The 12,587-nt window shown below is 40.8% G+C and overlaps 2 protein-coding genes across 3 annotated transcripts in view; one reads left to right on the forward strand and one right to left on the reverse strand.

Annotated features, from left to right (window-relative positions):
- The window catches only part of ncf4 (neutrophil cytosolic factor 4), a 32,591-nt gene extending 23,107 nt beyond the window's left edge, over positions 1-9,484 (reverse strand). Inside the window, exons 1-3 of the mRNA XM_039805684.1 lie at positions 9,294-9,484; positions 8,069-8,153; positions 7,810-7,969 (exon numbers count right to left, since the gene is read on the reverse strand). Of these exons, the coding sequence (XP_039661618.1) occupies positions 7,810-7,969; positions 8,069-8,153; positions 9,294-9,322 (274 nt within the window). The 5' untranslated portion in view covers positions 9,323-9,484. The remainder of the gene's footprint in view (positions 1-7,809; positions 7,970-8,068; positions 8,154-9,293) is intronic.
- The window catches only part of pvalb7 (parvalbumin 7), a 38,291-nt gene that overhangs the window by 13,985 nt on the left and 11,719 nt on the right, over positions 1-12,587 (forward strand). The window lies entirely within an intron of this gene.

A 12,587-nucleotide genomic window follows, 5' to 3' on the forward strand; every position in this document is an offset into this window, starting at 1 on the left:
TAACAAACTAGACAGATTCTGCTCTAGAAAACATATTGTATCCTTCTTGAGAGCGTGGACATATTACCCGTCATCCCTAATATCACACCAAGTCCAGCCATAATAATGAGGCACAGCGCAGGCTCCTAATGCTCTAAATCAGGCCGCTCTACAATTCATACAAAGCCATCTAGCACTGCTGTTAAATCAAATTTAGCACAGTCTTAATGACCCTCAGCCACAATATTCAGCCCTCTCTCCTCTCTCAATTTCCCTCTTCTCATTCACTCCTGAGCACGATAACTCACTCCATCACTGGCAGACACACATTCACTCATTTACGCACTTACTTTTTATTCATTCACTCATCTGATCACCTTTCACCATCTGCTTGATACTTTGCTGAAAACAATCCTCTTCTGACCTTAAATCTATTGTAGAATCGTATTATTTCTATCATAATATCTATGTTGCATTCAAACAAGATAATAGGAGAGGAGATTTCGTTTGACTTCAAGAAAGAAGCTGATACATTTCAATTAATATGATGGAAAGAGATTGAAATTGATTTCAATCATTTACATTTTGTTTACTGGAAATTGTTAGCCATACAATAAAATAAATTAAAATGGAAAAAGCTAATTCTATTCTATTAAAGAAAAGCAAAAAGAGAATTCTTTCTCATTAATCACAAGTGTTTCCATTTGACCAAACAGACCTATGTGCTTTCTCCATTATTCTATTTGCTCCTACCCATCACCCATCCATCCCTCTGTCTCCCTCCTCTCTCTCCTCTGTCTTTTTTATTCCCTTTCCATCCTGATGAGATCTGGCACTGCAATTAAACCCATCAGATCTAATCATATCCAACAGACTCCTCAGTGGCAGATGCTAAATCAGAGTTTGTAGAAAAGTAGGACTTTCCCAATATAGAATGTGACATTGAGAGACACTGCCTTAAAGTCTATAAAGATATGTGTGTATATTACACATTTCTCAGTAAGGCTTTGGTGCTTGGGTATGTGTTAATTATTGTTGCCTTGTCACAGAACGATATCAAACAGTTTAATGTACTCAATATATCTATAGGGGATTACTTTGAATAAACTACCAAAAAAGGTATATAAACAGACATGCACATGTTGCAGTGATGCTTAAAAGCATTTTCACTACCAAGAGCCATGCGCTTTACTGCCTTATCATTGACTGATGATCAATTTTAGCATCTTTTTAGGAGAATTTGAACTGTAAATAAAAATACGTACTTCTTTTCTTTTTCTTTTTTTACACCCAAAAAACATGCAGAAGTGGTGAAGTACTTTTTCCAGCCCTAAGTAGTATGTGCTTGTCTTCTCTTTAGTGTTTTGGGGCAGGATGTCTATTGCAAAAATGTACAGCAGATAGATAGATATGTTAGGATATAGACAAACAGCTCACAATCTCAGAAAGCAATTTCATTTATACCTTGACTACAACTGCTGAAGAACACACACACACACGCACGCACGCACGCACGCACACACACACACACACACACACGCACACACGCACAGCTCCTCTAAGCATGCTATAACAAGTGCCAAGAATAAGAATCATCTGTAGCTTTACCCCCTGTTTGGCACACAACACATACAGTAAACATGAAGGGCACTTTGAGGAGGACAGAGAGGCGCTGAGAAAACAGCAAATAGATCACAGAACAGCAGAAGCCTGCTTTGAATGCTTTGGATTGGATGCCGTTGTGGCAGAGCTCCAGCCATAAGACAACACCACAGGTGCACCATGAAGATGAAACAGATGGGGTTACTTTGATAATGTTATTCGAGAATACAGTACTACATCCACTGGTTCCTAACGTGATGTTATCCTGTAAATGTAAAAGTATTTCAAAACGCAGCCAATATTTTCTTTGTATCGGCAACGTGACTGTTAAAGCCGTAGATGGTATGATGTAGTTGTAGCGTTGTAATCAGATTACTGTGCTTCTACAGTACTGCACCGATGCTGTATATAGCACATGCAGTTAACGTGACATTGACACCAAATGTAATCTTGTTCACTGTGCACAAGTCAATAGCTAAACTAAAGCCATTTGAGTTGGAACAGAAATAAATCTGTATGCAACTTAAGTGGGATTACTTTGTAAAGCAGCGTAACTCGATTCACCATCTATCAGTAATTTAGACATCTATGCGCACACAAACACACATCTCGGTTCTCATCTCTCTTAAATCGATGGTCCGAGCCACATATTCAAAGCCCTCAGGCCTTTATTGGTGCAGATGTTGGTTTCCAGCCCCTGATAATCAATACAGACACTGACGGCGGCTCCCAGACAGAGAGACTTATGGGAAAATAATGAGCTGCAGAATAAAACTGGAGCGAAGGAGCAGATGAGGACAAGAGGACAAACACAGGCACACTGCAGCCAATGACTGAGGCCTGAGTATAGGTTCTGAAGATACAATCTTGTATACACTGTCATAAATTTTATCTTAATTTAAAGATGACATGCTGTGCAGACTTAAAAAGGAAACCATTAGCTTTGAAGCCATCTTGCTACCTCAGCACACAGCATCTTATATCATAATATAAGTAAGTATAAGTATTTTTGATTCTATTCAAAAATCCACTATATAGGGCGCCTGGGTAGTTCACCTGGTAGAGCGCGCGCCCATATACAGAGGCTCAGTCCTCGACGCAGCGGCTGTGGAGTCGGTTCCGACCTGCGGCCCTTTGCTGCATGTCATTCCCCATCTTTCTCTTCTTTCACGTCTACAACTGTACAACAGATCACTTGCACGAGCCTATGACTTCCCGGTAACTTAGGTTATGAAATTACCAGACATGCTCTGTTGGGTGTATTCCTTTTCTCTTTCTCTCTTGTTCTAAATCGCCCCTTGTCATCTTACAACTAGTCTTACATTGCCAGACCTTCCTCCACAGCGCGGATCTGGCTAGTCCGCACAGCATTCCGGGATGGGATGGCTCTGGTTTATTGGCTTTTATTTAAACCAAACACAATCGTCTTGGGCGGCGCTCAGCACCAGACGGAGCAACGGTGCCGCTGCAAAATAGCCTCAGGAAGGAACTTGTTTTGTTGGAACGTGTGTATGTTTAAACGTTGTTTTAGTCGTGTTGTGACAGAAAACTCAGATTGGACAGATAGTCTAGCTAGCTGTCTGGATTTACCCTGCAGAGATCTGAGGAGCAGTTAACCATAGTCCTCAGAAATCCACCGGAGTTTAGAACGCCAACACAAAGAAAGCGGAAGGTAACGAACATCCGGCCGAAATGAGGGACATCCAGCGGAATTTACAGCAGCACCTGAACAATCCCGGAAATGAAACGTAGCTGATATAGACCATCTTACAACCTACTCTTGGGCTTTACAGGTAGTAGTCACCATTGATACCCACATCACCTTTTTCTTCAGCAAAAATAGTCAAAGCTGCACTTCATTCAACAAATGGCCATATCCTTAAATGTGTAGGCGTCCCTGTAGCTCAACAGAGGCCATGAAAGCAGAGTCATTAGAGAATGAGCATGACCGAGACTAGAGTTTGAGTCATAAGTCAACAGTTACGATCGATGAACAAAAAGGTGCTAATCAGCCATGCCCGTGACCACATCATCCCTGTCCTCCAGAACTGGCTCCACTGGCTCCCTGTACCACAACGACACAACGGATACTATTCAAAATCCTTCTCCTCACAACCAGGCCCCCTCCTCTCTCCGAGACCTGCTCCACCGCCACACTGTTTCCCACAGCCTCCGCTCCTCTGATGCCAACCTCTTGTCTCCATCACTCAGGACCGAGCGCCACACCTGGGGTGACAGAGCCTTTTCTATAGCTGCCCTCCCCCCGACCCCCTGCAACTCTGTCCCCAAACACATCCAAGACTGCACCAATCTGTCCATCTGTCAAATCATCAATGTCAAAACTCACCTTTTTAGAGCTTTTTGTTGGATTTGTTTGATTAACGTGTGTGTGGATTTTTTAGTATGTGGATTTCTTTTTAAAAACTCCATGAAGTGTCTTTGAGTGTTGTGAAAGAGCGCCATCTTTGTCCCTCAAAAGAATTGATTTCAAAATACTTCTGTCGGTTTATAGAGCACTAAACGGTTTGGGGCCAAAATACATTTCTGATCTACGGAGCCCCGCTGGGGTCAGCTGAGAAAAAAAAACTAAACCGTGCGCAGAGAATAAAAATCTGCTCCCTCGGTTTTATAAACGTGCGCAAAGTTAGAAAGATATTCACAGATTCGAACTTCCGGGATGTTATTAAATCACAAACAAGGCGTCTTTCCTAACGTAGTAAAGTTAACAACGAGCTACAAACTCATTTTCATAAAAACGATCCGTCCTCCGACCTAGAGAAATAACTTTGGTCTCTACCATTGACTGTTAATATTAATATTAACAGTCTATGGTCTGTACGAGCAGCCGGCGGTGAGACGGCAGTAAGACGAGTGCTTAGGGACCGTCTACAAACTACAACACCGAAAAGAAATACAACAAAAATATTTATTAATTAAATGATTAAATAAGGTAGTGTCTCCAAAGTTACCTCTATTATAACTTGTCTCCTGCTAGTTGTACTACAGCACTTACTTTAAAAAAGTAAGCATATTCATCATAATTTTGGTAAATATTTTTCGGTGTTGTAGTTTGTACCCGGGGCCCCCGTGTTACCATTCACATTTAAATGAAGCAATATTTTGGTTCTGGTTATATTCTGTGCTCAGGTAAATATGATGATAGTGGAGGAAAGGGCCACCATGGCAGACGTTTACAGAGATTTCAATGAAACACTGATGTTTAATCCTCTTCCAAAATCAAACACCACCATCATAGCCACCACCCATACTGTATATCTTGTGCAATCTATTGTTATGAACTATAGGCGTATGGTTCTAAACTTTAGTTAGTTAGGTGCTTTGGCAGATACCTGGGAGTGGACCCCGAATTGCAAATATATTTCTCTTTCATCTCTCCCAAACCCTTAACCTTCAGCATTTCTGTTTTTCCTCACAGTTTATCTTTTTTATTTTTCCCCAGGGGAATTATCTGTCCTTCTAGCCATCTGCTCTTTTCTGACTATTTTGAATATCAATCACTGGATTATACTATACTATTACAGTCTTTTGGTTTTAAACTGACCTTGTAGGATATACTCCTGAGTGGCACTATGATGACAATGCACAGGTTTTTATTTGATTATTTAGCCTGAGAACGTGACACTTTTAGAGCATATATCTAAATCTCAAAATGCTTTTAGGACCTTTTTGGGGAAGAAAAGTACATTAGGTTCATTTTCAAGTTCAGTTTAATAGTAGGATGTTTCTAAAGATGCCAACATTTTGTCTTCCTGGGACTTTACACTCCTTATAAGAGACAGATCCTAAGGATCAGGGCCAATCAGGGCACATCTTTTTTGGTATCAGCTAAAAAGAAAAAGTTCCGATCCTTTCGTAACTGTGCTCCACTGTGTTTTTAATCACATCAACAGTTAGTGTTGAAGCGCTGCTCTCCCAAAGTGTGAGCACTCCGCATTATCCAAGTGAAAATGAGAATGTGTGAATGTGAAAAAAACTATTTGGGGGCATTTCAGTGCAACTGACTCCGAGTTCAGACAGAGAGTTTGGCAGAAATACTTGGAGCTGCTGATCTTTGATGCCTATAACTTCGTTATCTCTACTCCCTCTTTCTTATTAGCAAAGCCAAGTGTACTGTTGCTTCCACAACTCTGAAGTATATGATGTCATGGATCAATAATTTAAGCTTATAAAGTTAGTTTTGAACCCGGACTTTCGGTATTCCCATAAAGAAGCTTATAGAAATAAACTGTGCCAAATTTAAGGGCTTCAGATATTATTTCAGTGGGTCAGATATCAGCTAAAGGCCTCGGATAGGGGCCAAAAAAACATTATCAAGACACTCCTTCTCATTATGCTTTACAAAGTACCCCAAACTTTTTCTAATTCTAATAAAGCCCTCTCTCCACTCCCAATTTGACTACATATTTAGAGAGTAGGAGTTACCCTTCACACAGCGGATATCTCCCTCACTGGAGAACGAGTGTTGCAACGCAGCGTTTTCAGTGCTCAACTTCCCATTATTATGCTGCAGCATGCGCCTAAAATATGCTGCCACTATACCCTTGTGACTTGAACAGAATTGTAAAAATAAGTTCACACAAAATTGATGCTAAAGTGTTATCAAATCTCTAAAAAGGGCCACAACAGTAATTATTGTTGTCATGTAGCAGATGTGTTGGATGTTCAGATGGGTTTCAGTTCCTCCAGCCACAGGGGGAAAATTCAGCCAGCTGTCACGAAAAACCCAGTCTGTTCCTCTACGTATGCATGAAGCAGAGCAGAATGAGTGTAAATTTTAAGGTGAAGGTTACACAGTGACAAGGCAGAAAGGATGGCGTAAAAAAAAAAAAAAAAGTGTTCTGCAATCAGTCAGCGGCAAAGTCCCGACACAGCAAAATCACTGTCAACGCTGTGAAACTGGAGATTACAGTAGCCCTGCCGACTATACTCTAGATTCTCCCTCAATAAGAAAGCAGGGATTGACAATGCAGTGATGTTAATAGAGTAAATAATCCAAGTTAACAAAAAGGTTCTGCTTTCAGAGTGTCATTTGTGTATTTATAAACTATCTAACCTGCATCTTCTGTCACAACTATCACTAGAATTTAGAATTAGTGTTAAAATAGTATGAGTGTACTAAGTGACAGGCTTATTCTGAAGAGTCCGTCATGTTTTTTAATACTCCATTTCCTCCTTGGCTACTAGCAACTGCGTGGAGGAGGAGCAGTACTGCTGTTTGTATGAAAAAGCCTCTATGATGGCTTATCTGTGAATATTAAGGTTGTTCTCTCAACACAAATAAGTTAAACTTGCAGTTAGGGCTGCAACTAATGAGTATTTTCATTGTCGATTAATCTGTTGATTATTTTCTTGATTAATCTTGATTTTGGTGAAAAATGTCGCTCAGTGTTTCAACATGCCGTCCTCAAATGTCTTGTTCTGTCAACAACTGAAAGATATTCAGTTTAATATCATAGAGGAGTGGAGAAACTAGAAAATATTCACATTATAAAAAGCTGGAATCAGAGACGTTTGACTTTTTTTCATAAGAAAATGACTCAAACTGATTAATCAGTTATCAAAATAGTCAAGACATTTATTTAATAGTTGACAACTAATCGATTAATCTCTGCAGCCCTACTTGCAGTAGCTTCAAATCAGAACCAGCTGATGTATTTTGGGACTTTTGGCTCATGTTGTCTGGATTAGGGATCGACCGATACTGTTTTTTCAAGGCCGATAGCGATTATTAGTAGTTAATGAAACCGATACGCGATATTTGGAACCGATATGCATTTACAGTGAAAATGAAAATCTTTAAGTCAAAAATAAGATTTTGGAATGTTACAAACTCCAGCAACAAAAATATTGTTTAACCGAAGCAGAAGGACAGACACAGAGCTGTGGCAGAGCCAAAATAGTAAACAGCCCGATTATCGGCCGATTGGCCCTGGCCGATAATCGGTCTATCCCTAGTCTGGATTCAAATGTTTCTCAGTAATATATTTACAGTAGCTGCTTTATGTTGTTAAGCCAACCGATGCCTTTTATGAAGACGGTAGCCCATGGCACAATTCATCTTGCCAGGAAAGCAACTTAACGATATTGGAGGGCACAATAATTTGTCTGTTGAGGTGTGGGCCCCTGACAGATATGTACAGTATTTGAACAATATGAAATCGGACACTGCTGCAGTTATCCGTGCTGTGAACACACACACACACTCACCTGGGAGAGAAGGCAGGATGCAGGTGTTGGGGCCACGTTTGTCTGGGTTTTCAGGAGAGTATCTGAACTCGAGGACCTGGTGGAGGTTGAAAAATTCTCTGTACCTCCTATAGATGAAATACTTACTCCCTCCTTTAGTCTTCACCTCAATCACAAACATCTGGAACAGAGACATGAATGTGAGAGAGGAAGTGATTTGTACTCGTCATTTGTTTCTTATCGGCTCAGTTGAAAGTTTGTGGCCACTTTTTAAACTTACAAAGTAGTCAATGAAGCCTTTCTTCTCCTCAATATCAGCAATCGTGGCGCTGATAGGGATGTTATGAGGCAGCTGGTCAAAGTCGCTGAGTGAAAGAAATATTCCGGTTAGAATATTTCACACATAAACCCCAATTACCGAGGTTAGCCCTGTAATCCTGTGTTAAAGGTGCTCGAAGCGATGTTGGGTGATGTCACTTCTTGTTGACGTTCAAAGTATTGTCAAACAAAACGGAGGCGAGCTCGCCCCTCCCTCTTCCTCATCCCGTCCCCTCCCCCTCCATTCAGTGCTTCCTGAAACAGTCATGAACGCGCATTGTGGAAGTAGCCTACGTGCTATCGCTGCTTCGGTGATGGCTCAACCAACTCCTTCTCGTCGGTTATTGGCTGGAACACTGTTTGTTATGTTTGGTGGTGCAGGTTGGCGCAGTTTGTTTTTGTTGCCGTTTGTGGAGCCTGGGCTGTCTACAGAGACCGCGGTTTTTTTTACAGTGTGTTCAGGGGACCGGCAGCTAGCAGATAGTGAGGAGATGTTTGCTGTATGTGACAAAAAATTTTGCAGCCTAAAAAAACTTGTGACATCGCTTAGAGCACCTTTAAGGAGGAACTGCTGTTGGTATATTAGGCCTATGTTAAAGGTCTGCCTAAACAGATTTAAAGTCAGATAGCTCAAGAGATTTGCATACAGTCAATCTAAGGCTACATATTTTGCAAAATGTTACCTTTTTTCAAAGTTTGAACATTCTTATCTGAGGAAGAGGATTAGGGCCACATGTGAAAAATGTATTTGATTTCTGAGCTTTTTTTCTGAAACTTCTGATTTTAGGATTATGATTTTTCTTTAAACTCAGAACTGAAATACATTTTTCACATATGGCCCTAATCCTCTTCCGTAGCTACTTATGTGTTACATGCATTTTGCTGCATGAGATCCATCTTACTATAACAGCAACAAAACGATGAAACATAATGAGCTCGTGCAAGAAACTTTATTTATTTATTTATTTAACATTGTATTCATGAGCAAAGAGCAACAACAACAAAAATCTAACACAAAACACACAAAACATCTGCAAACATTAAAGTCAGCCTCTAGTTTCATTACCGTCATATTGTAGAGGCAGGGATCAGAGAGTGAACCGACGTAACGTAATCTAACTTCATATCATATTGGGATATTTTGCTTCATCTTATACGTGCTATAACACTGCACCATCGACACTCACCTTTCGTCTCGTAACTGCTGCAGCGACATGATGTTGGGCGCAGCTTTGACTGCAGACAGACGGAGAAACTTCAACTTGTGAGCGGACAGACGCGCCTCTCACAGACAGCTTTGGTAACGACTGGAGTAGCACACTCACACACACACACACACACCGCAGGCTGCACGCTGACTGCCTGCGTCTCAAAATGTCTGCAGAGGCAACTGTGCGGAAACATGCAACGGGAAGCGAGAGTTCCCTAAAAAAAGACCAGAGGATGGTGGTGCTTTCATTTGGACGTCCCGGTGTGCCGAAATTACGGCAAGGGCGGGGAAGTTGTCTTAAATGGGTTGCAGGGGTCAGACGGCAGGTAGGCTATGATGCTCAAACAACAGAGAAAGAGTGGCACAACTTGTAACAACTCTGGCTGATGGTGAGTTGAAATATAATACAATATAATTTATTTTATAAATAATTGATTTTATTGATCCCACTGAAATTACAATTTTACACTCTGTTATTGGAACACAATAAAGGCCTGGAATATACACACATGCTCAGGTCCTGTACATGCACAAATGGAGGGATGTCAGAGTGAGTGGACTGTGACTGCTGGACAGGCGCCGAGCAGTTGGAACTGTAATGTTCTTATTCATCTATTTGAATAAAACATCAAGAATCCCTCTGGTGTTAGCTTCAGCCATTTTTTATTTCACCGTCTCTCTCCTCTTGCAAGCTCACTCTCTGCCACCTTACACAGTCAATCCAGCACCGGCTGACGTTAGAGCTTCCCCTATTGGCAGCTCCTTAGTTAGCACTTATCATTACAGGAACTATTCTAAAGAAATAGAAACAGAAATACCAATAAATATATTGTATCTGAGGCCAAAAACGAAACCACATTTGGTACTAGAATTAGCCTAACCCTTTAAATGTCTGTCTATCATGGTGAACACAACCTACGAAACTATAATTCAGCACTAATTTATCATTCAGACCAGTATCATATTTGGACAGCTTGTAAGTACTGTATACCCTTTCACTTTGGATTCAGCATGCCAAGCCTTAAAAAGAAAGTGTTTACCGCTCTATGGTTCACATTGTTGGTACACGTGACCTTTTGTCAAGGCTGTAATTTGACCTAAGCAGCATGTGCCATGTTGTTTGCCACATTAAAAGAAAGTAGAAACAGTTCTGGAAAGCACCCAGTTTCTATGGGTGTGTCCACATACAAGCTATTTAAAAAGATGCTCACACCTGCCCTCCTCTATGATGATGCTTTGCTGTGTCTTCAAATGAAGTTTCTGGAGCATGCGTTTGTGTTCAGGTAAGGGAGGATCCACATCTCCTGCAGTAGCACAAGTTTCTATTATTCTCTCTACACTGGGTATATGATTACTTTAGGTCAAAATGCTGACATGCATCGCATCTCTATTGTGTGCGAACATGCAGCGGACACTATAATGGCTGTTATTTTAGGTGAAAAAAGAATGGACATAAATAAGTTATATGTCACTGTACCAAAATCACAGACTGTAAATGGGTTTTGAAAGGCAGATGTAAAAATAGAAACCTTTGGATTACATCATGCCCTGGGACTCTCCAAACACTTCACAGGAAGGAAGTGGCCTGTCGCTGATTATTGTCACAGAGCTTCTGTTTTATTCGAGAGTTCACAGTCACACTTCCAGAGCCGCCTCGTCCAGAGTCGGTGCCCACCACCAGCGGTGCCACATCACCATCTTGAACATCAATGAATAACTCCCATATTTAATTTGACTGATTAGTGTAAATGCTGTGAACAAGCAATATTGTTGTTGACTATTGGCAGCCTCTCCCAGCTTCCCACACGGTATCGCACGATGGAGGACTGCTCATTTATGTCACACAAACAAAAAAAACACAACCTTACCTCAGTGTCATCAAGGTCCTCTGTATCATGATATATTGCCAAGAAAAATAAATATTTACTAACCAACACACTGAGCTTCTTTTTGACATTTCATTTAGTGAGTTCCAGTAAGGGATAAAGGATGTACTACTACTCTACTAAACAGACAAATCCGACTAAGAGGTAAAGAGACAGAGTGAGACCTCTTTTTCTGAGCCTTAGCTAAATGAAATAAATGGAGAAAAACAGGGTCTGAAATTTAATTTTGTATTTTTTGTCTGCCACTCAGAAATTGTGTCACTTTTGAAGTTGATGGGATAATATTTAGATTATTTAGGTATCATTAGGTTTCCATGTAAGGCTAAAATACCTTTGTTTATTCGTTTGTTCATTTCAAGTTCAAACATGCCATTCATTTAAATGTAGTGTAGGAGTGACGCTTTAACTTTGCAAAAACAGGTTGCGCTATAAAGATAAGCTGCTGCAACGTAGATTAGGCCATCCTATGATTTATGCTATCATTGTCATGCGCATGATCCTTGAAACAGAAAGTCCACATTCCCCATAAGGGCTGACATTCCACAGACACACGCACACACACCCTTACGCAAACAAGCCTGCACAAAGCATGCCCTGACACATTGTTGTTCTCTCACCCTTCTTTTGAAGTTGACAATTATAAGTAAATACAGACGAGGGCTGGGGAATTATTCAGAAGGGAAATAGTTGGAATAAAATCTGAGGTGATGAAAGTTCGTAACACTAGATGTCAGCAAAGTTGTGTGGTTTGCGTGTGTGAGAGAGTGGGAGAGAGAGCAACCATGATTTATTGTCTCATCTTAAACACAACTATCTTAATCCAGCTGATCTCTGTTTGTGACGTCGGACAGAAATTCCACGGCCGCTGTAAGATTCAATACTGGTTTTTGACCAGGCCCTGGGTGTGACTACAGCACCTGCATCACTGCATCAGATTAACCACGCATTTACATGCTTCAGTAAATCACACGAGATGTGCTTAGGGAATTTATCCTGGGATACGTTCACTGTGATCCATATACCTGTTTCTGACTTATTGTTTTCACTGAGATACATAAATGTTTCAGAGTCGTGACTTGTTCAAGTTATGCTGAACCCGCTAGCGTGCAAACAGTACTAGAAAAGAGACATGGAAAGAGAGAATGTAGGAGTGTGTGTGAGGTAAAACTGTGTAGGTGTGAATATTTGCTTGTGTTTGTTATACAAAGTCTGAGAAACAGACTGTAAGTGATTCTGTGTATATGAAAAAATACAGAAACAGAGTGCAATGGTGCATAGAGAGAGAGAGAGAGAGAGAGAGAGAGAGTGAGTGTGTGTGTGCGTGTGTGTGTGCATGCAGCACATATTGTACTCCATATCTATTTTCATGCAGCCTGAGATGGATC

The sequence above is a fragment of the Perca fluviatilis genome, chromosome 1, assembly GCF_010015445.1.
Source record: "Perca fluviatilis chromosome 1, GENO_Pfluv_1.0, whole genome shotgun sequence".
Classification (NCBI taxonomy): Eukaryota; Metazoa; Chordata; class Actinopteri; order Perciformes; family Percidae; genus Perca; species Perca fluviatilis.